Source organism: Musa acuminata, chromosome BXJ2-2 (genome assembly GCF_036884655.1).
Source record: "Musa acuminata AAA Group cultivar baxijiao chromosome BXJ2-2, Cavendish_Baxijiao_AAA, whole genome shotgun sequence".
NCBI classification, from domain to species: domain Eukaryota; kingdom Viridiplantae; phylum Streptophyta; class Magnoliopsida; order Zingiberales; family Musaceae; genus Musa; species Musa acuminata.
The window spans coordinates 30,458,542-30,485,979 of NC_088339.1; the positions used below are offsets into that span (position 1 = coordinate 30,458,542).

General features: G+C 35.7%; 1 protein-coding gene across 2 annotated transcripts; it reads right to left on the bottom strand.

Annotated features, from left to right (window-relative positions):
- Positions 1-20: 20 nt before the first annotated feature.
- Positions 21-27,438, bottom strand: LOC103975341 (uncharacterized). 2 transcript variants are annotated; one of them, XM_009390278.3, is made up of 22 exons: positions 26,344-27,438; positions 22,374-22,489; positions 21,493-21,701; positions 18,903-19,022; positions 17,930-18,058; positions 17,671-17,796; positions 16,330-16,385; positions 16,120-16,219; positions 15,915-16,032; positions 12,273-12,482; positions 11,686-11,998; positions 9,709-9,802; positions 7,438-7,546; positions 6,946-7,217; positions 6,737-6,864; positions 6,304-6,538; positions 3,723-3,911; positions 3,319-3,605; positions 3,028-3,211; positions 2,692-2,934; positions 638-720; positions 21-461 (listed from the first exon to the last, which is right to left on the bottom strand). In XM_009390278.3, the coding sequence occupies exons 1-22, from the start codon at positions 27,177-27,179 to the stop codon at positions 314-316; spliced, it is 4,305 nt and encodes a 1,434-aa protein (XP_009388553.2). In that variant the 5' UTR covers positions 27,180-27,438; the 3' UTR covers positions 21-313. The 2 variants fall into 2 exon arrangements, with proteins under 2 accessions (XP_009388553.2, XP_018677879.2); XM_018822334.2 differs by lacking the exon at positions 26,344-27,438 and adding an exon at positions 23,998-24,024.

Below are 27,438 nucleotides of genomic sequence, written 5' to 3' on the forward strand. Positions count from 1 at the left end.
GCAGATTCCAGGCTTCACGCTTTCTTCGTTAGCACAAGTGTCACTTTATAATGTCAGCATAACTTGATTGTGTACAAAGAATGAATATTAGGTCGTTATATACAAAATAAAAAAAGGTGAAAACTGTGACTGCACAATATTCATGAGGGGTGTACTCTGCATCTGATTGCTAAATAGGGCCTGATGCAGAGATGAAAAAAAAAGAAAAAAGAAAAAAAAAACATGATTTTCCTATTTCCCTCGCATGGTAACTCCAAAAGAGCAAAAAAATATCAGAGTCGCTTCTAACTCCAGTAATGCTAAGTCAAATATGTCAAGACTGCCAGAATAGTGTTGGATCATTACTATACAATGATCGGTCCTGAATCTCCAAATTTGCCACATGCCAGTCAACAAGTCTTGCTTGGATACATTTACACAGAACGAGGCCAGCTGGAAACAGCCACCATCCACTCTCATCCCTGCTTAAACATACAAAACAACTATATATAAATTGAGAGTTTATATATATATATATATATATATATATATATATAGTGCATGAGGCTTCAACTCATGCAGCTTTGGAAAAGGATCGATTTACTTAAAAAAATAAAAAAACTAAATTTCCTAGGGATAGGCAGGAAGAGCTACTTACACGCCCAAATTCCATGGTTGTAGGTTTTGATGTTTTCGACTTGATGACTTGTAATGAACAAAACCACATATGAAGGCCACAATCTGCAAGGTAAAGATATAAGCAACAGTTTCCCAAAAGCAGAATAACTCCATAAGATTTAAATGCCTTGACAAGTCATGAATTAATAAACAGCACTTTGAGTCTTCACCTTGGATTCTGTTCTTGCAAAGATCCTAATAATTGTTATAATTGTTTAACACCATTTATTTTAAATGTGTAATGTGCAATAGTACTAGGAAATCGTCATCGCCTACAGACCGCTCTAATACAAGTCAAACATGAGCCATGTGAAGCTCATTAATCATTTTCACATCTAATTCTATCTCAACAGCACTACGTCAACTTCCATACAACCTTAAAATACAGAAGCATACGGGTCTGATGCAAATTTCAGACAGAACAATTCATGCTAGCCGATTAGAGGCAGAAGAGCTACATATGACATTTCAATGATCTCCAAAGATCACAGCACACAAGCGAGGCTACTAATGTTGCATAAATCCAAGGAAGCTGCGATTTATATCCAAGTGCAAATAAGTGTTAAATTCAACATAAACTAGGGCTTAATAATCAAGACAAGTTTCAGAGTGAACAATAATCCTATGAACCAATCATAATTTCCCCAAACACAAGAAATAGTTCATACTATTTTGCAATATCATAACTGACTATGAAATCACGGCACCAAAACATAAACTTCTAGCCTATCAAGGTACATCTGCATTAATAACCATTCTACACGTACACATGGATTTGTATTCAAAGATGTATGCATCTATAGCATGGTTTGTCAGCTTGGCTGATCTAAGCTGCAATTGGGATAGGACATGCCTGGCCGAAAACAAGTATTTTTTATTTTTTAGCCAAAATCGACTGAAGCTGCACAGAAACTATGAAACTGGAAAGGATCCAACATATTTTGATTGATTAAGGTTAATTTTTGTCATTTCAAAGAATCCTGAGCCGAAGATCAGTTCTGATCAATCCATATGGATCTTGGTCCTATACATGTACAGTCACTTTTAAACCAGATTCTGATGCTAAATTTTGATATAATATCAATACTATCTATTACTCCTATGAACTTGTCATGCATAGAGGAAATTATTAGTGATATTTTCATAACAAACTAGATATTTCTTATCTCCAGAATGCAAATCCAAACAATTCAATACATTGAAAAAAATACCAACTTTAGAAGCGCAAAAAGTTCATCAAAACTAAGCAATCTTATTTCACAGCTATATCAAATTTAAGGCAAATTTGAGAATATAAAACCATAATCCTTCATCCTTCATAATTACACCCGTTCATCCTTCATAGCATAACTTCGAAGTATAGGGGAGGACAGAACTCATTCCGGACCCTAAAAGACCACAGTTTCCTAATAAGCAGACATCACACACTAAATTGAAATCATTCAGCTATAGAAAACCAGCACCTCTTGCCTTCTGTAATTACAAGGGAACAACCATCGCCACACCTTGAGGTTGTTATAGAACTGTTTCCATGTCCCTGATATTTCTATCTATCTCCAAAAAAACATGAAGCTCCAACTTGGATCATAGCTTATATGTGTCCCTAAATTCATTAGGGCACAAGGATAGGCAAACAAGTTCAAGCATTATGTGTGGTTGTTTGCATTCCTCAACTAAAGCAATGTTTTTATACCAAAAATTTAATCCATGGGACTGTTGTAAATCATAAGAACTTCATCACCTCATTCCATACTGCTCCCAAAGGCAATTGCTTTTCTGTTCTTATTTTTTTCAAGCGGGCCTCAGTTTCCAGAGCCCCTGCTTTGACTTTAACTACCAACACATTGCAATGCAACATTTCTCAAAAAATAACTCTTATGGTCCTAAACAAAAGCTAAACAAAGGATCATAAGATTTGTGGCATTTAATGACAATAAAGGAATTCTCCTGCATACTTCAACTGACCTTCATGGGAAAAAGAAGATTAAGCAAGATATGGTTTTAGGTAGAAGATCATGAGAAGAAATTACTTACGACATTAATCAGAGATGCAATGTTCCACAGGGCATATACACGTGCAAGGCCGGCTGATCGTCGAGGTCCATGACTAAAAAGAGCATTGATTCCAGCAGGAAATGGTGACAGTATACCAAGGGGAAGAACAAACAAAACTAAAAAGATGTCCACCATTGAAAACGAATATAGCTGTAGCAAAGTAAGCAATACCAAGCTGAAATCTGCTAAGAGCAATATTGATATAACCAAACCAACAAGATCCTGCAATGAAACATAAAATGAAGAGAACATAAGTAAGTTCATCAGTAATCTGTACATTCATCTATAGAATAAGCAACATGATTAGAGAAATACCTGATGCCCAACAGGTTTAGTATTATGCACAATGAGAGAGAAAGGGTAAAATAAATCTTTTTTCTTCTCTTCAAGCATTCGCAGGCTAGAAGAATCTAGAACTCCTCCACTTATCCTTTTATGTAGAACAGCTTCTCTGTTCATTGTACCACCAGGTTTATTGTCCCTCTGAGGACTGTGAACTCTGGGGAACACATCCATAATGGTAAGTGGATGAATGTGACAGAAATTTGATTTTAACTACCACTTGTTTGGCGTCAGAAACAGGAGTATAAAGCCAGAATACCTTACCTTGAAGATTGATCCATTTTCAAGGTTCTGGAACCACCATCAATTGTACTCTCAGTTTCTCCTTCCACAGCATACACCACAAGACCAAATTGACAATAGCCTAATGCCGTGGCTCGAAACCAGGCTAGATGAACACAAACACCATGCTGTCTCAAATAAGGATTTGCATGACTTTCAAGCCAGCTGAGTACAGGCATGAATGTAACTTTGAGGTGCCCACGACGAACTAATCGCAACTGTGCATTCAATCCAGCTGCCAGCCTGTACCATATTGTTGGTGGTACAGCCTGCAATATAAAAAGAAACACATCAAAATATGTACATATGATATTCATCAAATATTGGTATGAAACTAAAGGTGGTACAATGTTTAAAGATCTTCAGAGGATAGACAAGAACCAGACCTGACTCATAAGGCTGGTCAGAACATTGTCACTGTGTAGCAGAAAGGGAGCTGCATAACTTCCATCACCTCCAAAAATTAGACAAATTGGAAATCTTTGATGGAGACGGGGAGGAAGATCCGGTCTCTTTTCATCTCCACCAAGAAAAAAATCTAAATATCCAAGCATTAAATCTGGTGTTGCGGCCACCTACATTAACAAATATTTGTATGTTAAATATCTTAAAAGTTAGAAGAGTGCAGAATAAAGTCAAATACTTCAAACCACCACAGAACATAGAGAATGTTGCTGCATATTTCCAAATATCTGCTACCATACATCAAATTAATTTGACTCCTCTCACCATCTTTAGGAAACAAAGTTTTAAGTTGACAAAGCTCCACAGAATATTTGGAGTTCCTTGTTTACAGTCAGTTGTCATCCAAATCAGTGATCTAAGAAGGCTTACTATCACAAAAACCAAGTCTTTCTATTTGCTCCAGCCTCTTTTTGCACCTTAAGTTTGCAACAACACTCCTAACAGCTACCTAGATATCTTCTTTGGATATCTCCTAACCACATAAATTATTCCTCTTCATACTCCCTTCAGCAGGAATCATTTCGCTTCATACTTGCCACATCTGATGCTATTCCAAATCACAACATTTTTTGTCCTTCTAGCAACATCATCAACTTGTCCTAACATTATTATTACAAAAACCTCTAGCCACATATTATAAGCAATCTTCAAAAATTCTCCTGGAAACAATATAAATAAAGGGAGATGGTGCTTACATTAAAGAGGCCCAGATAATCCAAAGTAAATGCAACACAGCCCCAAAGCTCAAAATTTTGGATAAACTGAAGAAATATAGCAAGAAAGTGGTAACTTGATAACACTCTGATATAAATCTTCTGGCTTAAAGTAAATGTCCAGGACCAAAAGACCACCCAGTCACCAACTCCCTGCATTGCCTTGGAAAGTTTCCAACAAAAGCTGTCCAAAGGTGATCCTTTTCCTTCTAAATCCAGCATGCCTAACTGGCTGCAAGCTTCCCCACTGCTACAGACCAAGAGGACTGATGCCACCTTTTTTGTTTTTTTTTTCTTTCAAAACCAAGAAAGATACTAACTTATACCAATTACTGATGCTCAACATGAATAGGACCTAATTTTAGTTGGATTTGCATTGAATTAAGGTAAAATATTCCACTTCAATTGACATTGAGAAAACCAAAGCGTTCCAATAAATTAAAACCGTGAAAATAAGGTAATTTTAAAATAGTTCTATGAGTAATTGATAACATGTTATGCAACCCTGAACCAGAACTGGTAAGGATGATCAATACTAGTCCAAGCATGGACCAAGTTGTAGACAACTCTAAACAGTCCAGTTCATATCAAGTACATAAACAAGTCTATATCTTATAATCAAATCTTAATTCTGCTCTAATGAAAATGGATTGACTCATATGTAGATTCTGAATGTCTTCAGATATCTGGATTGAGGATAGTTGAGTGTAAAGACCACAATCATGATTCACAAACCCCCTGCATTTCAGAATAAGAGGAAGAAGAAGAATTTCCCTTTCTTTTTCCTCTTTTCCCTTCCCTATTTTTCTTTTCTTCTTCTGACTGTTACCAGACAAAACGTCACTCGGTAAGGCATTATACACCAACAAGTTCTACTCAATTATAATATGACTATGACCTCATCATCAAGCCAGCTTTTAGGTGGAACCTATTAATACCATGTTTTCCTTTTTGTTACTTAAGATTCAAAGAAAATAAGAATACATTCTTGGTTTTTATAAAGCAGGTGGACGTAACAGATCTACAAAATTGCACGGTTATGGATCAGATTGTAATTGGCCAAAATCTGATCACACTGTAGTTAAGGTTTCATTATTTAAATCGTAACCCACTCAGTATATTAAGACACATAAAGATAAACCAAGTAATTCCAAACAACTCTTTATTAGGGTTCCTTCATTTATACTGGCATATTCAATAACAATCAACTCATAGCTTCAAAGGAAATTGGCAAGCTAATTTATAGCATACATTTTCTTATAGAATACGTATTCCACTAGAACTTTCATATGCTTGTGATCAGATGCTAGCTTCATATAACTCTTCCTAAACATTGCGAGCATATTCACGTTACCAACTAGTAACAGCAAGAAACATTTGCAGAAACTTCACCAAATAATATCACATAGGTGTCTACATTCGCACACCAATAGCTTTTTAGCATGGCACCGTTTCGTTCCTCACTAGGTGGCATAAGCCGAAAATTGGCCTACCATATGCTGACACCTTAGTCTCAGGTTAAAAAGGCATATGTCGTATCTTTCTAGAATGTTACATTTAAACCACACTGGTATGTGTTCATTGGCATAGCAATCCTTAGCACGTGGTGCATATCATGAATGGCCATTCCAAGTTCTGCCATCAATGTGCATGACACCCATGTACATGTCGGTATATTTCCAGCATGTTTCATCCTAAATATTCATTTGATTGGTTTTCAAATAAACCATCAAAACGAATAATAATTTGAAAATAGTGTCACTTTTTAACCAGACTATATTATACAAACCTTAAGCCCTTCATAAAGAGCACGTGAACGGCAAGAACGTAGGCATGCATGATCATACTCAGACCGAACAAATTCACGCAGTAGTTGTAACTTCTTTCTCCGCCGCCACTGCTGCCATGACCAGGCGAGGGGATAAGCAAGTAGACACAAAATGCTGTAGATTGCTCCTTCCCACCACTGATAAGCAGCAAGGGCATTTATCTCGTCAACAAATCTATTATATGCATCCTCATATCTGAAAAAGAATAAAAAAGAGACAAGAAAAGAGTACAATATCAGTTTAGATCTAAGACAATTACAACAAGACTAAAGGAAGCATATTGGCTTTCTAAAATAATTAACAGAATATCAGTACAAATATGCATTGTCAAATGAATTTAAAAAAAACGAGACTTCAAAACAACATAGTATGTCCACAGAACATCCCACTTACACAATTTCTATAATTTGTTTGGGAGGAGAATGTGGAAGATGCCAAGGTTCACTAAAGGTATTTGGACCCATGAAGTACATTCTATGAACATGACTCTGGGACTCCTCAGCCCTGTTTGTTTCCAAAACCTATTCAAAAAAGGAAAGTCAAAATCAGCAACAAAAACAGATAACCATGCTCTAAAATGTAGAATAAAAAATTATATGCACCTCATTCAATGACTCCAGAAATGGGAATGAATGATCAATATGAGACCCGGGTTGAGTTGGAGCGGGACCTGGTAACTCATCCATACCAACGAATTTCATCCGTGCAACGCTCAGAACTAGGGCTAGCAAGACAAGAAGACCAGAAAGAAGAAGACCAAACAACCATGGTCCACCAAAAGTGTATATCAACTCTTCAAGAGCTGTATAACAGTGTGGCATGTGATATCTTTCAGAAACACATTTGTACGGACAAGGGGTTTTAGCGACACCTCCTGTTAAAATGATTAAGCGGCTTCAAAAGATTCACAGCAGTCCAACAAAAGCACTAAGCATGTAAGTTGATGGAGACAATATCAGGATTACCAATACCTTTAAACAACTGAATCAGATGACTATTAACTCATTAGCTACTGTTGCATGCAACTTAAGCCATAATGCAAATTCAAAAAATTACCGTCGGTGAAAATATAAAAGAACAGATGTAGATCATACCTCGAACATTTGTGTATACAGCACGATGAGGAAGTTCATTAGAGGGGCATGGGTAACATAGAGCTTCATCAGATCCAGTGACATTCTTAAAGGTTCCCAAAGGGCATTCCTGGAATATTCCAAAAGGATCATATATGATAGTGAAATATCAAAGTTACAAGCAGTGAAGTAATTTGAGGGCAACCAAAATAAAAATAACCAAGGATCACAACCATGTCAACAGAACATAAGTAAATAACTGAAAATAAGTACTCTCTTGATCACAGAATATACCAATTTTCAGATGCATCATTTGGTAAAACAAGTATGTCCTTCACTCATCATGACAAACAATTGTCATGTGCTTATGTGCTTTTTTCTGCTTTCTAAGCCAAAATAAATCCCCTACAGATCCACGCATCTTGATGCAAGATGTGGTGTGGTGTATTATGGCAATCATCCTAAAGAAATTATATTGTATGTCAATAACACGGATCTCTTGGGTCATGTGAGATATCAAGAATCTACATGTTATACTGAAAATCACATTAAAATAAAGAAAGGAACCTAGCATGATGAAGCATGGTGCAACTATCCAAAACAGCCATTACAAAGACTTATGTCAATTATTTACAACAATAAAATAAAGATAAACTCACTTCTCAACAAGAACGAATACCAAACACACCAAGGCAATTAACTAGACATCCAACATGGGTTTGCTTTCTTGTGTTATTTTAGTTCTCTCTTAACATGATAAACTGAATATGATAGGATATGCCCCTTTCTATCAAGGGTCTTCTTTCTTTCAAGGAAGAAAGTACAATACACGAGAATCGAGAGAGAAATAGCAGAGCGGATTGACAGAAAAGAGATAGGAGGTAGAAGAAGAGGAAGAGAAGGAACAGAGGAATAATGAGCGCACATTATTGATCATTTTAGTTATTCTATGCCTTTAGAGCCTACGAAGCCTTTACCAATGGACCCAGATTCCTTCACTTTCCTATTCCTAACCTAAGCAGGATTAAACAGGGTCAGTCAATAGTGACAAAATGAATTATGCATTCCATCAAAGAGCTCTACAAATATGACTAGTAATATGAAATCATAGCATATATTGTACCTATCTTGAGAGAATAATGTAACTCTAAAGATAGCTCTAGATATAAGACTATACATATAGGTCTAAACATAATATATAGGACTAGGACTTTTCTTCAGGATTTAGTCCATTCTTGACCTAATACAGATAGGACACTGTGAGTCCACACCCATGCTGAAATAGCCCCTCCTGGATCTTTGAAATCATTTGACCACTGTAATTTGATTCATCAATTAGGTTGGATCATTATAACAGATTACATGTTCTAAAGTCTCAACGTCCAATTGACGATGGAAGATTTGAACATAATTCTTAAAATCTGGGCACTAAAAAGAAATAGCACCTCATAGTTCCTAAAAACTAATAGATAAACAAAGCATTTCTTTGTTATTTTTTGGATGTGACCAAACAAACAATCATCCAAATGCTTGCATTAGCCTAGATGAAGTCCAAAAAAAATTGAAGACCAAAATTGCGTTTCTTGGTTCTTGCATGTTTTCTTTTGTAATAATCCATTTTCTCATCTCATTCTTAAGTTTTGTCTACAAAAGAATGTACAGGATCAAAACTACAATAGAGAGAGTAAATTTCAATTCTTTGAAGGTAACAAACACCATCTAGATTATCTTTTTGTTAATAAACTAACATGGAACAGAAGCCTAATGTAGAATTGGATAAAGGAACCAAAACTCTTGACAGAATGAACTACACATAGGCATAGAACTAAAAGATAATCTAAAAAGAAAGAGTAATTAGAGAAAAGAAACATACGATAACCAATCAGGCTGATGTTACACATTACAAGCATATAGTTACATTTCTTAAGCAAAACAGCATATTAGACAACAATATCAAGCAGTCAAAATGAAACCTATAGAAGGATAATTCCTGCTCTTTGAACCATTTTCTGTAATATATTAAAGTTTTACCGACTAAGAATTATTCATTTATAAACTCCCCATTCCTTAGAGTGACAACTCTCACTGAGAGAACGCCAGGGTGATACTAATACATTAGAATTGAGAAAATCATCTCATAGACCTATGCAACAAGAAAGCATAAAGGGTATCTTATAAGAACAAATGGTAGATAATACACAAAAACCTACAACATAATAGAGGCCAACCAAACAAAAAATGAAAGGAAGCACAGAAAATGTCTTTAAAAAAAACCACAAACCAAAACGCTACCTCACAAAAAATTCCATAAAGCCCCTTGGGGCATGTTTTCCCAGTAAGTGTTCCATTTTCCCCTGGCAAACCAGAGCCTCTGCTCATGCCTCCCCTGCCAGAAAAAAAAGCTGATTATTAACATGCAAAACAATTCAATGTTAACCCATATGTATATTGCAATTTGTCATCACTTGACAATTAATTTCGTATAGAAAATATCCCAGTAAATTTTAAATTCCAAACTTCCTTTAAATACGATGCTGGATGTTAACTTCTACTAGGAAGAGAGAAGCATATGTCAATGTATTTAATGAAAATAGGTAGACTCATCAGGAAGCAAAATCCTCAGGCATTAAATAAATATGTACATTTTTTTAATAATTATTACATACTAGATTTAATGAACTAACATAAGAACAGAAGATTTTTAAAATGAAAACTGAGTACATAAACAATAAAATAGTATACTAAAAGCTAAAGACAGACCATGCCAGATCAAAAAACATGAACAAATCTAAATATCACTGCAGCCAAAGGTGTAAATAACCAGCCATGCTAACTAGAGAGTAATATGTAGCACTGTTATCAACAACTGTCAACCATTACAAACAAAAATAAGTTGCCAATGACAAGCTGCTCCAAGCGTTATAACTTGGATGACAATGTTGAATAACCAAGATATATTCTTGCAAATTTATTTACAGACTAGCTTGGTGTTCTTTTAACACCTGGTCACAATGAACAGAATTCATTGAAGTTGAATAGGAACATGTTTGGTAGCATTGAGATTTCATGATTTGATTAACTTGGCCAGGTTAAGAATGAGCAAATTTATGTCGTTCCTAAAATAACTCAAGCCAGAACAAATCCACCTAACTAAATTGCCTCCACAGTTGCATGCAAGATGCATTGAGATGACATAACAATATCATCAAGCGAGTGATGCATCATTTCCAACTATGTGAAACTCACAAGGTCATTAATATTTTTTCCTTGAAAACCCACTAGGCATTAATTACTCCAGTAACTAAAACAATTGATTATTTTACCTGACTTCATGATCACTGCAGGCCATAACCCAAGATAGTCTCATTAAATATTAGCCTTAATCACCTTTAAATGACTTCAAATGTAAATGGGTTTCAAGCTAAATTCAGATAACCAAACAACCAGAAATTCAACAGCCAAAATCTGTCAGTTCATGCTAAGTCAATCTAAACAGGCTTATGACAATAATGACATGTAAAACCTATGACGTTTATGCAATTTAGTAAACTTGTATTTGTTTCATATATCCTAATGCAAGAATTAAGGCATATAATTAAATGTTAATTTTTCACAAATAATAAAAATTTTAGCAAAATATATGTCATAGCAAAATCAAGAAATTATAAGCAATTATGTATTTAAGCCTTAGGTTGACTATAACTTGGATACATAAGCAACCACGTTGGCATTAGGCTAAGTCGTGCCTAAGAGTCAGACCATAAACAAGAATGCAACACATTAGCTTTCAAAGAAACATTCAATTGGAGAAATTTGTGATAAAAATCGAATTTTTGGAATTTACATATCAAAGAGACCTAAACAGATGGTGAATAGATCTTGCGTCACAATTAGATCTGAAATGTTTTGGTAAATAGGAGAGCATACCACCCCAGGGACGCTAATGCTGATATTTTGTTGACTGTATTGAACCTCATATTGGTAGGAACAATTGAATTTTACCAAAAACAACAAAGAGATAGTACAATGATGTTTCTCTCAATCAATTTAAATAAATCTGACAGAAGAAAATCAACCTAAGACTAAGTGAGGTACTATAACCAACAGCTTTGGAAAGAGAGTTCATTCATCACAATGATAAAAGGCACAGCAATTCTCTAAAGCAACATAAAAACTTCATTAGTATGCATAAAAATATTATTAAATTCCCTTTCATTACTTATTAGACATAATAGAATAAAAGTAAGTAAAAAAAGGATCCATTCAGACCATGTGTTTATTTTCCCCTTTCCATTTGCAACTGGAAGATATTCATCACCAGTAGGAATGTCAGACCAGTGGAAGTGAATCCTTCCGCCACCACCACCTCCCCCACCACAACTACCATGTCCACCAACACTTGAAAGGACAGAAGAACCACCAAGGGTCAAAGAATGCAGAAACAGAAGAACAGTACCACCAGATCCTCCACCAGGCCCTCCATCCGATGAGCCAGTGGCTGCTTCCCTGAAATTTTCCCCATCTGCTTCAACAGAGCCATAAACTGACAAACTTGCTAGTGAACGCTCCATTGAACCCATCACTATAAAAAAGATCATTATAGCAACACAATTTTAAATAGAAGGCACAAGCAAAAAAAAGGATGATGTCTTGAACATACAATCAAAGCATTACAATATTGCATAGATTTAGAAAAATCTAAACATGTATGTCAAAAGGCAGGTTGCCATGAAATTGGTTGGCATACTGTTTATATAGAACCACATCAAGTAAACAACAAATTTTCCATCAAGATCAGGATTTATATTCTATGTGAACTTTTATAAACAAATCAGTTTATTGTAGGAATGATATACCTATGATACCACCACCAGCAGTTGAGGTTGGTACAGTATCATTACCACTACCACTACCAAGCTCGCATGGCAAATCAGCATTTCCGTAAGCAATGCCACCCTTAACAACAACCCCATCATGACAACCATCTCCACCCTTCCCACCGTGACCACCACCACCACCAAGACCATTCCCCAATATATTCCCACGTCCAACACCACCTTTGCATCCTGCATATGAGCAAAACAAGAATGCATGAAGTTAGATTTATCATTTCATCACTTAAGCCCCAAATAAGAAGGAGATTATCTTAAAATTTATCAGATCTTATGGATTAAACAATTAATTATGTTGAAGAATTCCACTTAATTTACTCAAATGTGTACAGTAGCTTATCGATATGATGTTGCCATGAACATAGGATAACTTTATTTAGATAGGGTAACTTTCTTAAATTTCAATGATTTAGATTAAAAAAATTAAATCACCATCTAAAGTCAAATGCAAATAAATTTGATCCTATAGATATCCAGCGCACCTCATCTCGAACTTCCTGATAATTGCCTAATTATTATGCCAATATATAATGGCAAAATATCCAAATCAGAGTTTGCGTTCAAGTTGTCCATGACATTCTGTAAGCAAGAGATAAGGAAAAAAAAAAAAACTAAATCATCACAGCTTAGCTGCTTTATTTTCTTGGCAGTTGCTAGAAAGATTTGTAATACTCTTGGACAACAATTGCACTCACTATTATGGTGGCAATTCCCATCCAGCAATACATGATCAAAGAATAGAAGATAGAAATGATCAGGTAACTACACATGTAAACCATATCTCAAACATTTCATCTAGAAGACAGTAAAATTACCAATGAAGACTATGTAAACCTCAAATTGACCAGAAGTGACACTTCAAACACAAAAAAAGAAACCAAAAAACACAAGGAAGAATATTAAGGACCAGATATCTATGTCTCAATCCAACTGAACCTAAAACTGACGTAATATTTCCAACACAAATGATGCACTTGGCAAGACATGAGTGGTAGGAACTCAAAAACTATAGCTCGCTTAACTGGATATGACAAAGTGTGAAGATGGAATTCAACAGATAAGTGGACATTAAGTGCAGTGCTTTCACATTCTCTAAGAAGCTACTGGAACTGTGATATCAAAACAATGATTTACCATGTCATACAAACAGAGCATAGCAAACCAGACATTGGGCAGGGAGACGAGGATCATAGGCGGCAAGCAAAGCATAGATAAGGACATGAGAAATTGATGCTAAAACAAAATGGACACATTGATGCACCAAATCTTGCAAATACATGATATGCCAATAATCCTTGACACTATTAGTGCTAGAATATGTAGTTACATATCATGATGAATAATGATATTTAATTAAAGAATCCTAACTATTCATCATGAAAAAGATATATATATTAATAAAAATATACTTCAAGTACATAGAGTAAATACCAAGAAATTATAATAATTAAATATCATTATCTTAATTTTACTAATAATAAGCACATGTTTAATGTTAAGATAACATAAACAATCCATCTAATCATTTGTAATTCTCTCTATAAGCAAAATATCAAAATTCATGGAAAAAAGTTCTCCCAGGAGGTATCCACATTCCACAAAGTAATCCCTTTAGTATCCTAAACATATTTTATCTTTTTCTATTTTGAAAACTTTGAGAAATTATCTCACAGGTATCCTAGGAGCACAGGAATCTCACAAGTCACAAGTATCCAATAAATATCATATATGGTATGTATCAAATATGAATATAGCAAGTATATCAAACTGCCCTCTTTCACAGATGGCAGACTCAGCACCACTTCAAACCTAGGTTAAAAAGGTTAAGATTACTGCAATTGTATTATATTGGACTGAACAGACTCCATCCAAGTTAGGTTGGCCTTTGGCCCATCAAAAAGACCTAAAAGATAGTTCTGACATCCTGGAGTTGGTGACCAGGCTCATCCATTAGAAGTTGAAACATGAAAGTGAACTAAAAACTTAGTTTAAAGGACATGCAGCTGGTTGAAAATAGATTATAGCAAGTGGCTCTTTCTGAACAACTTCGTGTTATTTATTCCTCCAGTTCAACTTGAAAGTCATTTCCATCCAAATGCTTTGATGAAATCCATAACTATATTTAAAATATATTATAGCAAATGACTTCAGACACCCAATGTGGACTTTAATAATAACTGAATACATCAAGTTGATTGTTCATTGTGGCTGGACAAAACGAGAAAACCAGTACAATGAACAACAACAAATGACAGAAGATATCCACTAATATGTTGTCAATGTGAAATGATGTCCAATTGGACACAGACAGTCAGCGATATGCTGGTGAGTGACCATTATTGATCAGTACTCTGTTTGCCTCGAATTCTACTAAAATCACATTCAACCAGCAGCTGACAGTCATTAGTTATCAAACAATTTCACAGTCAATTGGTGGTTAGAGAACATGAGCACTCTGACAGCCAATGGGCTACCAAAGTCCAAATGAACATCAATCACCAACAATGGTCTTAATAACAATCCCAGACAACCAATAACCATTAATGACAATCAGTTATAATAAAGAGACTAAGCGATTATCATCTAGCGACTAGAAATAACTTGCTCAACGAACATCCTACAATGATTATGAAAAAAAAAAAAAACAAAGAGACTAAGGGAGACTATTTATGGCAAGGTTCGCAATACCGTACCGTACCGGAGTTTCGACCTGGGCTCGGTACCGGTACGGTACGGTATACCGCTCGGTACACCCAGGTGTACCGAGCGGTATATTCAGGCGTACCGAGCACTACAGTACTGCTACAGTGTCGGAACGGTAACATATGGTCCGCGTACCGAAAGTTTGGCGGACCGGTACGTACCGCCCATACCGGGTGGTACGGACCGGTACTGCAAACCATGATTTATGGTATTTCAGTTGGTGCATCTTCATCAAGTTTCTTTTGACCACATTCATAATAAAGAAGACAGAATTCGAAATTCACTTAGAATGTAACTTAAAGAGAATGGATTTTTCACTTTAGCCACTTATGGAGAGACAACTGAACTTCTGGTACAACATTAGGTACCAATCAATTCCAAGCAAATTACATTTCAATATTCTTGCTCCCTCAAACCTATATGACAGTAGAAAAAAATTTTACTGAAAGAAGTCTCAGTTTACATCTAACTCAAAAACTAAAGACAAAGACCCAGTGACGCCTCTAATAATATCAGGACTGAAAAGACTTGCATATTGGGTTTCGAGTCACTGGTATCTTGAAACTAATCAAATTGTAAAAATACAACAAACACTACTGTAGTTTTACTATAAAATAACACTGATGTATGAGACCAGCCAGAATAAGTTTCAGAATTCAGAGTGAATTTGGTCCAAATACTCAAAAACAACCAACTCTTCAAACCAATGGACCCAAGCTATCGATGTTGCCTAAAACCAGTACCACTATGGCTGGCAACAAATCCAACATAATGGTTATTTCTATATTAGCTACGGAAATTAAGGGCTTCAAATCAGAGAGTTAATAGCATTAAATAGCTCATGGCACATATAAAAGACATTGTCATTATCTTTAAACCAGATTTAGAGTAAACAGAACATACCCAAACCAGTTGCACTAATTTTTCCTGTAGGGTGCACAAAAACACTTCGTGCTCTATGGAAATGAACAACAGTTCCTTGAACAAGGCCAGCAACATCAATATCTTCAACACGACAAACCTAAAAAGATATAGCAAAAGTGAACTGAAGACAAATTTGATGCACATAGTTTAAAAAATAAAATTCAATATATGCAAAATGAACTACCTGGAGGGTGAAAGATAGTGAAGAATTCACATTGCAATCCTCCGGTGGATGAACTAATTCCAAAGGACAATCTTTTTTCTCACAATCAAGCCTTGGGGCCCTAAAACCAGATATGCAAAAAAAAATTACATAACCAGAAAAAATAACACAAAACACAGGCGGCAGACGCCATACAAGACAAAATGAAATAGAAAAAGAAACAGAATATACATGTCATCAGTAGTTGCATTTATCAGTGGACCACGCAAAATGGATCCAGGCCCAACCTACAAGGAAAAAATATATATCAAGGATTCAAAGGTAACAAACAAAAATCCTAGAAAATATAGCATAGACAAACATGACAAGCAAGATTCAGGAGATGAATTTTCTCATAAAGAGAAGATTTTGAGATAATTATTATTGATCAAATAAAAAGAAAAATATAAAATGCTAACGGAATCATGTTCATACAAAATCAAAGTAAAGAAAAGCACTGGTAATAACATCCCTCTATGAAAACTGTTGGTGTCGATATTCACCCTGAGAAGAAACAGAGAATCTTTTTTAGAGCACACAACCAGAGACAGATTTCCACCTAGGATTTAGTGCTAACCCAACTCAAACTATAAACAAAATTTGTGGGGTTTCAATCATAATTAATTGGCATGCCTAACCCAATCAAGGAATTTCTTTCCTACCAAGACAAGCAATGCCTCCCAGCCATCAAATAGTGTCATTCCATGACAGGCCGACTGACACTGCTCAAAATCCCCAGAAAAACCAAATATTTTCATTATACTATGAATATTACTGTAGCATCACTTCTGGCACATCTCCTCCAAACAACCTACAGCAAAGTGGCAATCGCCCTTTGTCAATGATCCAAACCAAAGAATAGAACCTACCTGAAGAATCACCAACCAACCATCTTGTCATCACCAAGATCCCCTTCAAATGTGATATTCCACATTTGAAACTTCCAAACCCTAGTATCATAACACTGAAGTACAAATCAAATAAGGACATTTAATACATTAGTTGATCAGCTCGGCCTAGTTCCATTTAATCTGAATGTCCCACCCAATGGATAAACCTACTGTATGTTTTAATTCTTTAGGAAACCCAAGTATCAGCTTTAATCGATAATACATAATTCCAGCCCATATATTACAGAACCATATATCTTTTTCTTATTTTGACACTAGGAAGCATTTTGCTCCATTATGTCATGTTAAATACAAACAAAATGACCTACTTTTTTAAACCTTCAAATAAAAGGCTCAAGTATGATTAACTTGACCCATAGGATCCAAAGATGACCCAATTACCAACCATATTAACATGATATGGTTGTGCACATTGCATAAAAGCACTACAGAACAATCTTAAAATTGTATTGAAAAATACAACAAAATGCAGAGATGAAAGGATGTGATAGTCAAGGACAAACAATCTGCAAGGAAAAAATTAAACAATATTATGGTATTAGATATTTTTAGCACATAGATATCAAGTACAGCAACACCATGTCAACAGCAACAAGATGGAAAATGGTTTTGTTAAGCTTACATGAATGCTGTAAAAGAGTGACAATATCAACCGTTGTGCCTCAATTAGATCTCCTGGTCCAGATAAATTGAGCAGGCCTTGACCATGAACTCCTAGATTGGCATTAGAGTGTATCACAGATGATTCCTGACATTGAAACAAAGATAATGATTAAGCTTTGTTCCATCCAACTAATGTTTTGCCCTTTGTAGAGCTTGTTTTAAAGAAAAAGATCAGATAACTGAACAGATTCAACACAGACTAAGAATCACTAACCTACCTTCAGAACAATCAAATTACTCGCCTCAAGCAATGATGTTGCAACTAATGTATCTCGACCACCATTAATAAATATTTTGGAATTCCACATCAAGAGCATCTTCACTGACATTCGTAAAGCCCCAAACACCTAAAATCCAAAGACAAAAGACAAATTGCTGATGTCAGATTAATAGTCAATAACAGAGCAAGATATGAATTGAAACAAAAAAGTGATGAGGAATATATGAAAATGAGAGGGAAAAAGAAAGAAGGTGAAAATTGCAATTAACTAGACGAAGTTAACTAATCAGCAAAACGAATCGATGAAAATATAACAGAATGCAAAGACTACAGATTCTACTAGATATTATGTAGGTATATATCTATGCACAAATTGACCATTTTTAAGATAATCAAGATTTTCCAGGATGATTTTATAGTGAAATATGAAAACTTAAAGAATTACTAATTACTAAATTTGTCAGAAATATGAAATCAAACTTATTATTATCTTTCTTCAATAGTTGCAAATAGTATCATTGAAAAAGAATATCTACACCCTACAAATGAACGTAAGTATCACATAGGTATTACTTTGACGTTATCTTTATCTTTTTTTTTCAAACCACCGACCAAAGTCAAACGGAACTAAAGCCAAGCACACAAACATAAGGCACAAGAAAAATCTCAGACATATGAATTGCTAAAGCATAATAGATGATCATAATAGCATGAGCTTATTTGCCAAGTTCTCTTAGATTTTTGGACTTTGCCAGCTCTAGTTGAAAGGTGTCAACATGGCATTGAGTCATTGACACTATATCTATCTTTTCTAAAATCACATAGAGAACTACATCAAAGTTAAAAACAAGCATTCCAGAAGATATGGTTCCATTTATGTGGCAACAGAAGCTTATGTCTGCTAACAATTTGCTTGCAAAACCATAATAAAGACAATAAAGTTTAAACCAATTCTTGAGAGGGAAAAGCACCTTAATTATTGAGTCACTCATCAAAAGTTCTTCAGCCATAAGCTCAAACTCAGAGTAAGGATAATGAGTCAGACCAAATGTTAATATACCACCACAAAGTAGGCTTAGTTGTCCTTGAACCTGGAAATTGCAGATAGCACTAAGCAAATTCTGACAGAAGAGGCTTTTCATAACATAAAGTTTACAATTGAACATTTAAAACAAAGAAAAACTGTCTCATAATCATATGCAACATATCAAGTACATAGTTATTCACATCAAAGACATCTATAAACTAATCCACATCCAAGCCAGCTATTCAACTATCACAAGTTCTAATAATTGTATTAAGGAGTGACGAGTGACATTGCACACAAAGTTTGCAGGATTAGAAATCTGGTTCATGATCAGCTGGACCAGCAAAACCAAATTATAAGATTAAGTATTTGTATCCCAACTAAATATCAACCGACATTTATAAAGATTGGTAGGCTATCAAACCATCAGAATTAGCCAACTTGTCAAAACAACTGCATTGACTACATCAAACTACTGGGATCGGCAAGCATCGGTCAAAAGATTGGATTGATTGAATTGTGGCTACAGCATCAGCTGAATCTGCTATGTCCCTAGATCCAATCCAAATCCAATCTATAGTTGCACACTCATTTTGAGAGACAAGTTTCACAGGCAAAAACATTATAATTAACATATATGTAGCCATGAAGAACATAATCACAGTTCCTTTTTCTCAATTCTACAACATAAATAAGAGAATGTTGCACAAGTGATACAGATCTTGGCCCGTAAGCCAGTTTTGAATAACAAGGATAACAAAAATATTGCCAACCGAGTTAATTTTGAACAAGCCATGCCTTTTATATATCAGAAAAAACAAGATGCATTAATAGCTTGTAAGGTTATTTAACTGACTAATAGAAGAAGGGAACAACCAATTGCTACTCACCACTTGGAAGAAGAGGTGATTTCATTATGAAACTTTGATAACCACAAAAACAACAACAAAGTCGTAAGTCTCAACTATTTGGGATCGGCTATATGGATCTTTTGTCACCATCGAGATATATAAAAGATCATATATTTAATTAAATTCAGAGTACTTAATTTTTTTTATTATTTTTATTAAGATTTTTTATATCTTCCTTTACCATTCCTTGTACCACTAACATAAATTATTTCATGTTTTTTTATTACAGCATCTGGATATCTCTTAAGCATCTGCTCATACCATCTTAAACAATGTTCTCCCATTGTATCCTCCATCAAAGTGATACCTAATTGTTCATGAATAAAGGTATTTCTTTTCCTACCTTTCCTAGTAACTCCACACATCCTTTTCAACATTCTTATCTCGACAATACAAACTTTTTGCATATGTTGCTTCTTAATTACACAACACTAAGGTTCATAAAACATTGGTTGTCTCACAACTGCCCTTTTTTTTATCTCAAAAGTATACGATGATCACGTCTGATGGCTCTCGTCATTTTTACCATCCTGTTTTTACTCTATGAATAATATATTTATTGATCTCTCCATCTTGTTGAATAATTGACCCACGATACCTAAAGCTTTTATTGATCTCTTTATCTTATTAAGGACTTAATTATATTCTTCTGTCTATTTCTAGAATCATTAAAATTATATTTTATATATTCAGTCTTAATCCTTAATCTAAAACCTTTAGTTTCTAAGACTTGCCTCTATAATTCAAGTTTATAATTAATTCTACTTGAACTCTCATTAACTAAGACAATATCATCAGCAAATAACATATATCGGGGAGATCTATCATGTAAGTGACTTTGACAACCATGAGAAAAATACTTGTATCATGCACCATGTGTTTCTCAGTACCTTTTCACATTCAATATGATTAATAAACAAGATAAAGGCTGAAATATTAATATCCATCATGTAAGAATGAATGTTGTCAAATGACTATTTATATGCTTAACTTCAAGCAGCATGTGCCATTGTTATTCATTAATCACAGGTTTTACATCGATACTTAAAAAGAGACCAGCAAATTGAGCAAAGCACAGAAATTATCCTACCGATGAATGGATAACTATAGAATGAATCCCATCACAAGTTAATTTAAGATGAAGCAATGAGAAACAAATGACCCTTTTTACAAATGAATCAAAAATAAGCTTCCAACACTGCATATACACTATCAAGTACCTAACCACCTGCATAAAATGACCCTTTTTTACAAATTGATTGTACACTATGACTCGAGTAGTTTTTGTCTTTTTGATCTGTCTCGATTGGCATAGTTTTTTAAGATATTATGGTTCTGAACCATATGCAGTCAACAAAGACCAAAATCCTTGAACCACACATATCAAAACCTTACAAGAAGAAACATTTTTCTTCATAACATGACATCCAAAACCAAGAAAAAAAATATGGCTCGCTTAATATTATAAAAAAGAAACTCAATAGTGATACTATAGTGTGATCTATAATGTAGACATTTCAGGTGGCACAACAGACTAGGCATATTATATCATGTATGATCAGATATTTTTGACTAAAGCATTGATCAACAACAAAAATAACACACAAAAACTTGAAAACTGACCTGTACACGACTCCAAAGTAAAGGAACAGCAACTTTGGCACAATTTCTAATCAAAACATTTGTCCAAAGTGGCTGATACGGAAATTCTAATAGAAGTGTATCAGTCTGTGTAGACAAGTTATGGTTGCTAACTATAAGGCTTTTAGGAACTGCATCATAAAGAGTCCCTGCAGCACCAGCATTTTCAGGACAACCGAAACTCTTTCCACCTGTACAAAAAAAAGCATTATACAGCACCCAGAAAATTCATGACATAGCAAACATCAGCACAAAAAAAGTCCAAAGCTAACATACAATCCAAAAGCACCAAATCAGAAAAGCTAAGAATGCAGATGAAGACACGTGATACATAAATATAATTTCCAAGGGGATAGGCAACACCATTTCCAAAGTAAAAAAGATTAAGCATGTTTATCAAGGCATTTAAAAGCAAAGTAACTACCTAATGATCAAGGAACCATACAAAGACATGTTAAATGAGAAATTTCTAGTTAAGTTGTGTGCAGCATCATGTTGTTCAGTATGTTCCCACATATCCAAGCTATTGCAAAAGAAGCCATTGGTTACACAAAGTCATGAAAACCAAGCAAGCTGCATGCAGTTCAAAAATAAAGTCAATAAACAGTGCTTATTTAAGTAACAGAAATTAACCCAAACAAGCATGAGCAGTTCAAATACAAATAAATATTAATTAGCTACAAAGAACATACACATAACAAGATTTAAATACCAGAAGCCACTGTATATAGATCAGAACATGTAAAATAGAAATCTTGAATTGAATAGAGTGCCAAAAAAAATTGTGAGATATGACAGTCAGCATATACATAAAAAATACAAGTACAAATATCAAACACAAAGTTGGACAAACCATAACATACCATGAACAAAAACATGTGGGTCATCATGCCAGCTGAAAACTTCAATAGAAACACGCCCTCCTCCACCACCAGCCAAACCACTACCACCTGAAGCACTTATTTTGCCTGTGCCCCTCCTGCTCTTCAGAAAAAAATTAGTTAGATATTGCACAAATCATGAGGGTTTACTACTTTATTATATTCATCAAAGATGATTTGATAGTAAAGCACATTATCCAATAAAGGAACAAGAAAAACACTGCAAACATTTGTGGAACAGAATAGGCACTGATTGGCATGCATTTACATTGTTAAGCAACCAAAACATATTTGATCTCTTTTCTCCTCAGTTTCTGTACTAGTTCAACAAGAGTAAGTTCACTGTTCACATAGGCTGTATAACTAATGAAGCTAAAAGTTGCAAGTATACCAAAAGATTCTTCCCAAATTTCTATGTAAAATGCAAAACATTAACATAATTAACATAGTTTTTAACAGAGATCGCCAAGGCTCCTGTGCTGGAATCACTATATGTACATACATACAATTATGTAAAATTCACATATGCAAAAAGTCCATGGTTGTATGCCAAAATTGAATAGATATCCCTGCAATATAGGTATATGTAACTATATCAAACGATACAATAGCACATCATCAACACATAATGAGATGTATAACAGTTTACATATATTAACAAACTATAGTGTACCCACAAATGTTCTAAAACTTTTTCCACCTTATAACAGAAAGAGAAGATTGCATGTTAATTTTCTATTTTAAATGAACACATTAATGTAAATTTTGATCTCATTGTTTAGTCAAAAAATAATAGTAGAGCAGGTTTAGTCCAACAACCCATTAAAAGAACTTGCTAAATATACATATGCTCCTCCCCGAGCCAACCAGAAATGATTTCTTCTTCATACAAAATGAAAAGTGGAAAAGGACATGTTCATACACGCAACAGCAGCAAACTCATCAACAATGCACCAAATGAACAGCAGAACATTCACTTGTCATTGTTCGTGTTTATCTTTCCCCTTCCATATTTGTTCTTTCTTTTTCCTATCTGACTATACAAAGATAATCCATTTGATAAGGTAAATGCAAGTTTCTTTCCCTTTTGTATTATTTTCAGAACTATGATCAGTTTGATTTATGAATTAAATAGAAAGCATATCCAACTATCCATTACTACAAACTTTCTTGAGACAACATTTTTCCTTTTCCTTTTCCTTTTCTTATGTTGGGTAAAAATATTTTGGAGAGATGAACTAAAAAATAAACAGAAGAACAAAATGAAGTTTTCCTTTGATGTTTAAAGATTAAAAAAATCTGGGAAAAAATAAGAATAACTTTCCAAACAATCTAGAAAAGAGTTTCCCAAATTATTTTGGTTTTCCTGCCTATCAAACATCAGATAAGAAGCTTTTCATGGGAAAACCATTCAATCGATTTCTCCACACAACCAAACAAAGTGGGTGATTCACTTTTGCACGTATCACAAACTTCCAGAAGGATGAGATTTCCATGTTGTATGCAACCCATTTCTCTCTTTAGAATTGTAGCTAGATAGGAAAACAGAAAATGAATATACAATTTAAGCACTAAAGAGATGTTATATCTAGACTTAAGAGATTACCCAAGTATCACCAGTAGGTAAAAGCTATTCCCATCATGCGCAAGGTGCGCATTTTTAAAATAATCGACATCTGAAGCATCTGCTTACATTTGCTTGAACTTGTCTCACATCCTTTTTGTGGTCTAATAAGACCTTTTGAGGCTTAGTGGGATGCATTGCAGTGCTTGGTGTCCCTTCTAAAATTGTTATTCCCTTCATCAACTAAAAAAGGATATGATTCCAACTTCGTTTCTCAGACAATCAATGCAAACGTGAAAATCTTTTGTAAGCCCAATAGATGATTTCTCAATTGCAAATGAGATTCTGAAAAAAAAAATGAATTATGTATTCAACAAAACTTATCTATGACTTTTTTGTATATTTAGGTCCTGTTGAAAAATATACATGACATCAGACTTGCACGTTTCACCACACCAAGAGTATAAGTTTAAGCCTCTATTTCACCACACCAAGAGTAGAAGTTTGAACTTGTATCAAAAAACTTCATATACATATTGAACAAAATTTAAGGCAGTTGCATTATTCAGCTTAAACAGCCAAACCAGACCAGATCAAGGTGAAGTGGACAAATATGAGCATCGACTTTAGAAAAAAAAATTGATTACAAAAGGTTAAGAAAAATAATGGTTCTTTATCCAATCTGGTTCCTTATTTTTTTCTTTCAAAACCAGATGAAACTATGCATTGCAACTGTCTACACATTTATGGTCAAAGCCCAAGCTAAAGTGACAAATCCAAGCTCCTTTATTCTTTTCATGGTCTGCACTGTCTATAAACTCTCACAACACAACCTCATCTTGAAAGTTAAGTTATATGAATAAAGATTAAACCAAAATAGAAGCCAAACAAAAACATAAAGGTTATGTTTTTGTAGTAAAAATTATTTGATCTCGTTTAACAAATCAATAAACTATAATCTATGATGAGTTTTTTCAATACTCCATAAAGAAACCAAATAACACCATGCACACATAAAAATGTATTGCAAACAACATGATGGCAGAAAACTAAAGAGCTCCCATGTCAAGAACCATGCCTATAGCCCAAGAAATTCATCTGACAGCATCTTTGGTTCAAAACTAACTCAAGCATGGAACTTCTACAAAACAAGGAACAATTGAAAGTTGAAACAAGTCAATTTAAACTTTTTAACACCTTAACCTTAGCAATTTGAACTTTGAAGATTAGATGAAAATAATGAATCACTCAGCTCTTCCCCCCTTTCCTCTCAGTTTTTTCCTAACCCTTTGTCTACCAGCAACAGGAAATCATGCAGTTAAGTCCCCAGGACTCAAATGAATCACTCTCTCATAGTTGTCCAATGTTTGTCCCAAGATTAGCAAAATGTGGACAATGATCAGCCAAATCTGATCCATAACATCGGATATTCATGAATTTGTCCCAAACTGAGATGAGATCAGCAAGTTTAGATCACCAAGATCGTATAGAAATCAATGGAAATCAATGAATCCTATCTGACCTCGTATTGCTTTTAGTTTTCTGATGCTCTTTAAGAACGAAAATAGCATACTAGACCCCATTCAGAAAAATGGATTCTATCATTGTACATATTTAGAGCATTACTACCAACCATGGTTTGTTATACTGTCTGAAACGATACCGTATAGGCAGTGTGTATCAGTCCGACAGCTGACCAAAATGCAAACCATCCGGTACCAGGCAGTATAGCAATTAGGGGGTGTATCGAGCGATACACCTTTTGTACCAGACAAAATGGTCGAAATTTGACCGTTACCAACCTATGTCGATCAGTAATGGTTGAATTTCAACCAAAATCAATCAAGGTTCAGGTTGAGTTGGTTCCAACAGTCAATTTGACCATTGGACCCATTTGAATGCTTATTTAACCCGAACCCTCCCCTCTCTTTCTCACTCAGTCACTCTCTCTTTCTCACAAATTCTCACTCTTATTCAATATCAATGGAAGAACCGTTCAAAATGTGTATCGAAATTGCTCATCAATTTTCTGAAAAGAAAAATCCACCATCCCTTCCTTATTTGCATTTTTTATTGAAATAAAATTAAATTGGAATTTAGTTCTAATCAAAATACCCTAATTTGGGATTTTTCCTAATTTTTGCAATTTTTTGAAGATTTTCTAAGCATTTTTTCAAACTATTGACATGTGCCAATATGCCGATATAGATCGGTATGTATCGCATCGGCCAAAGACCGACATGACCGATCGACATGAAATTACATTCCTTGCTACCAGCAACCAGATGAGTATAATTAACTCAAACAACATAGCACATGTGTAACTTACATAACCAATTAAAGTAATTAAATTAGAAATAAGCTAATTTGAATTTAGGGCCCACGTACATTTTTGCTGCGTTAATGAAGATGCTCCCACCCGAGCCTCCACCACCCAGGGAGCCACCCTCGCCACCATCAGCAGTAATACTTCCATTAACCTCAAGCGCATCCTTGACCAACAGGTAGACCCGCCCACCCCCTCCTCCCCCATAATCCTTCTCCCTGCTCGTTGAACCACCCTTGCTGCCATAGCTAACAGGCTCTGTGAGCGTCGACCACGAGTATGCATCCCCACCCCAGGAGTCCTCTTGGGTCTGATCCTCTTTCACCACGCAGCTCGCACCCCGGCCGCCATGCCCACCGCCATCCCCATTAATCCCGGCAGGGGACCCACTAGTCCGGGGCGGCGGATCCCCTGCCAGAGCCGTCGTATCAATGGCCGCACCATCGGCGAGGCTCATGTTGCCCGCCCCAACACGGACACCCCCAGCCACAATCTTGGCGTTGCGCCCGATCCTGACTTCCCCAGTAAGATTGACAACGATGGAGCACCCGGCGACGGGGCAGCTAAGCACAACATCCGGGTAAAGGACGAAGCTGCCATTCGCCTTAGCAAAGAAGTCGCTGGAGAGCTCCACGCTGGTGTGGAGCTCGCAGAGGGTGTCAAAGTCGCCGGTGCCGCCAAGGTCGGCCTCGCAAGAGGAGGACGGTGGGTCGGGCGGCGACGGTGGCGGTGCCGGCGGCGAGTAATCGTGCCACAGCGACTCGTAGTTCAAGATCGAGAACCGCTCCCCGCGATCCTCAAGAGCGAAAGCCAACCGGGAACTGCCGATCTCGGGAGAGACGAAAAGGGCGAAGAGAAGGAGGAGGAGGAGGACGCGAAGGAAATACGCGGCGGCCATGGGCGAGGGGAGGCGAAGCTCATCAGAACGGGGAGAAACCCTAGGGCCGTCGATCGGAGGGGGGGATTAGGGCATGAGAAGGCCCCTCAGCCCGAGGGTTGGAGTTCGGGGTTTCCTCCCCCTTTCCCCTTTCCCCTTCGCTCTTTCCTCGCTTGCTCGGCTAAATTCGGTGGGAGAGAACAGCGAGGAGCGCGACGCGAATCGCACGACGCGTTGGGGGTATCTTTTAAGGCCGCTGGCGAGAGAACTGAGGAAAAAG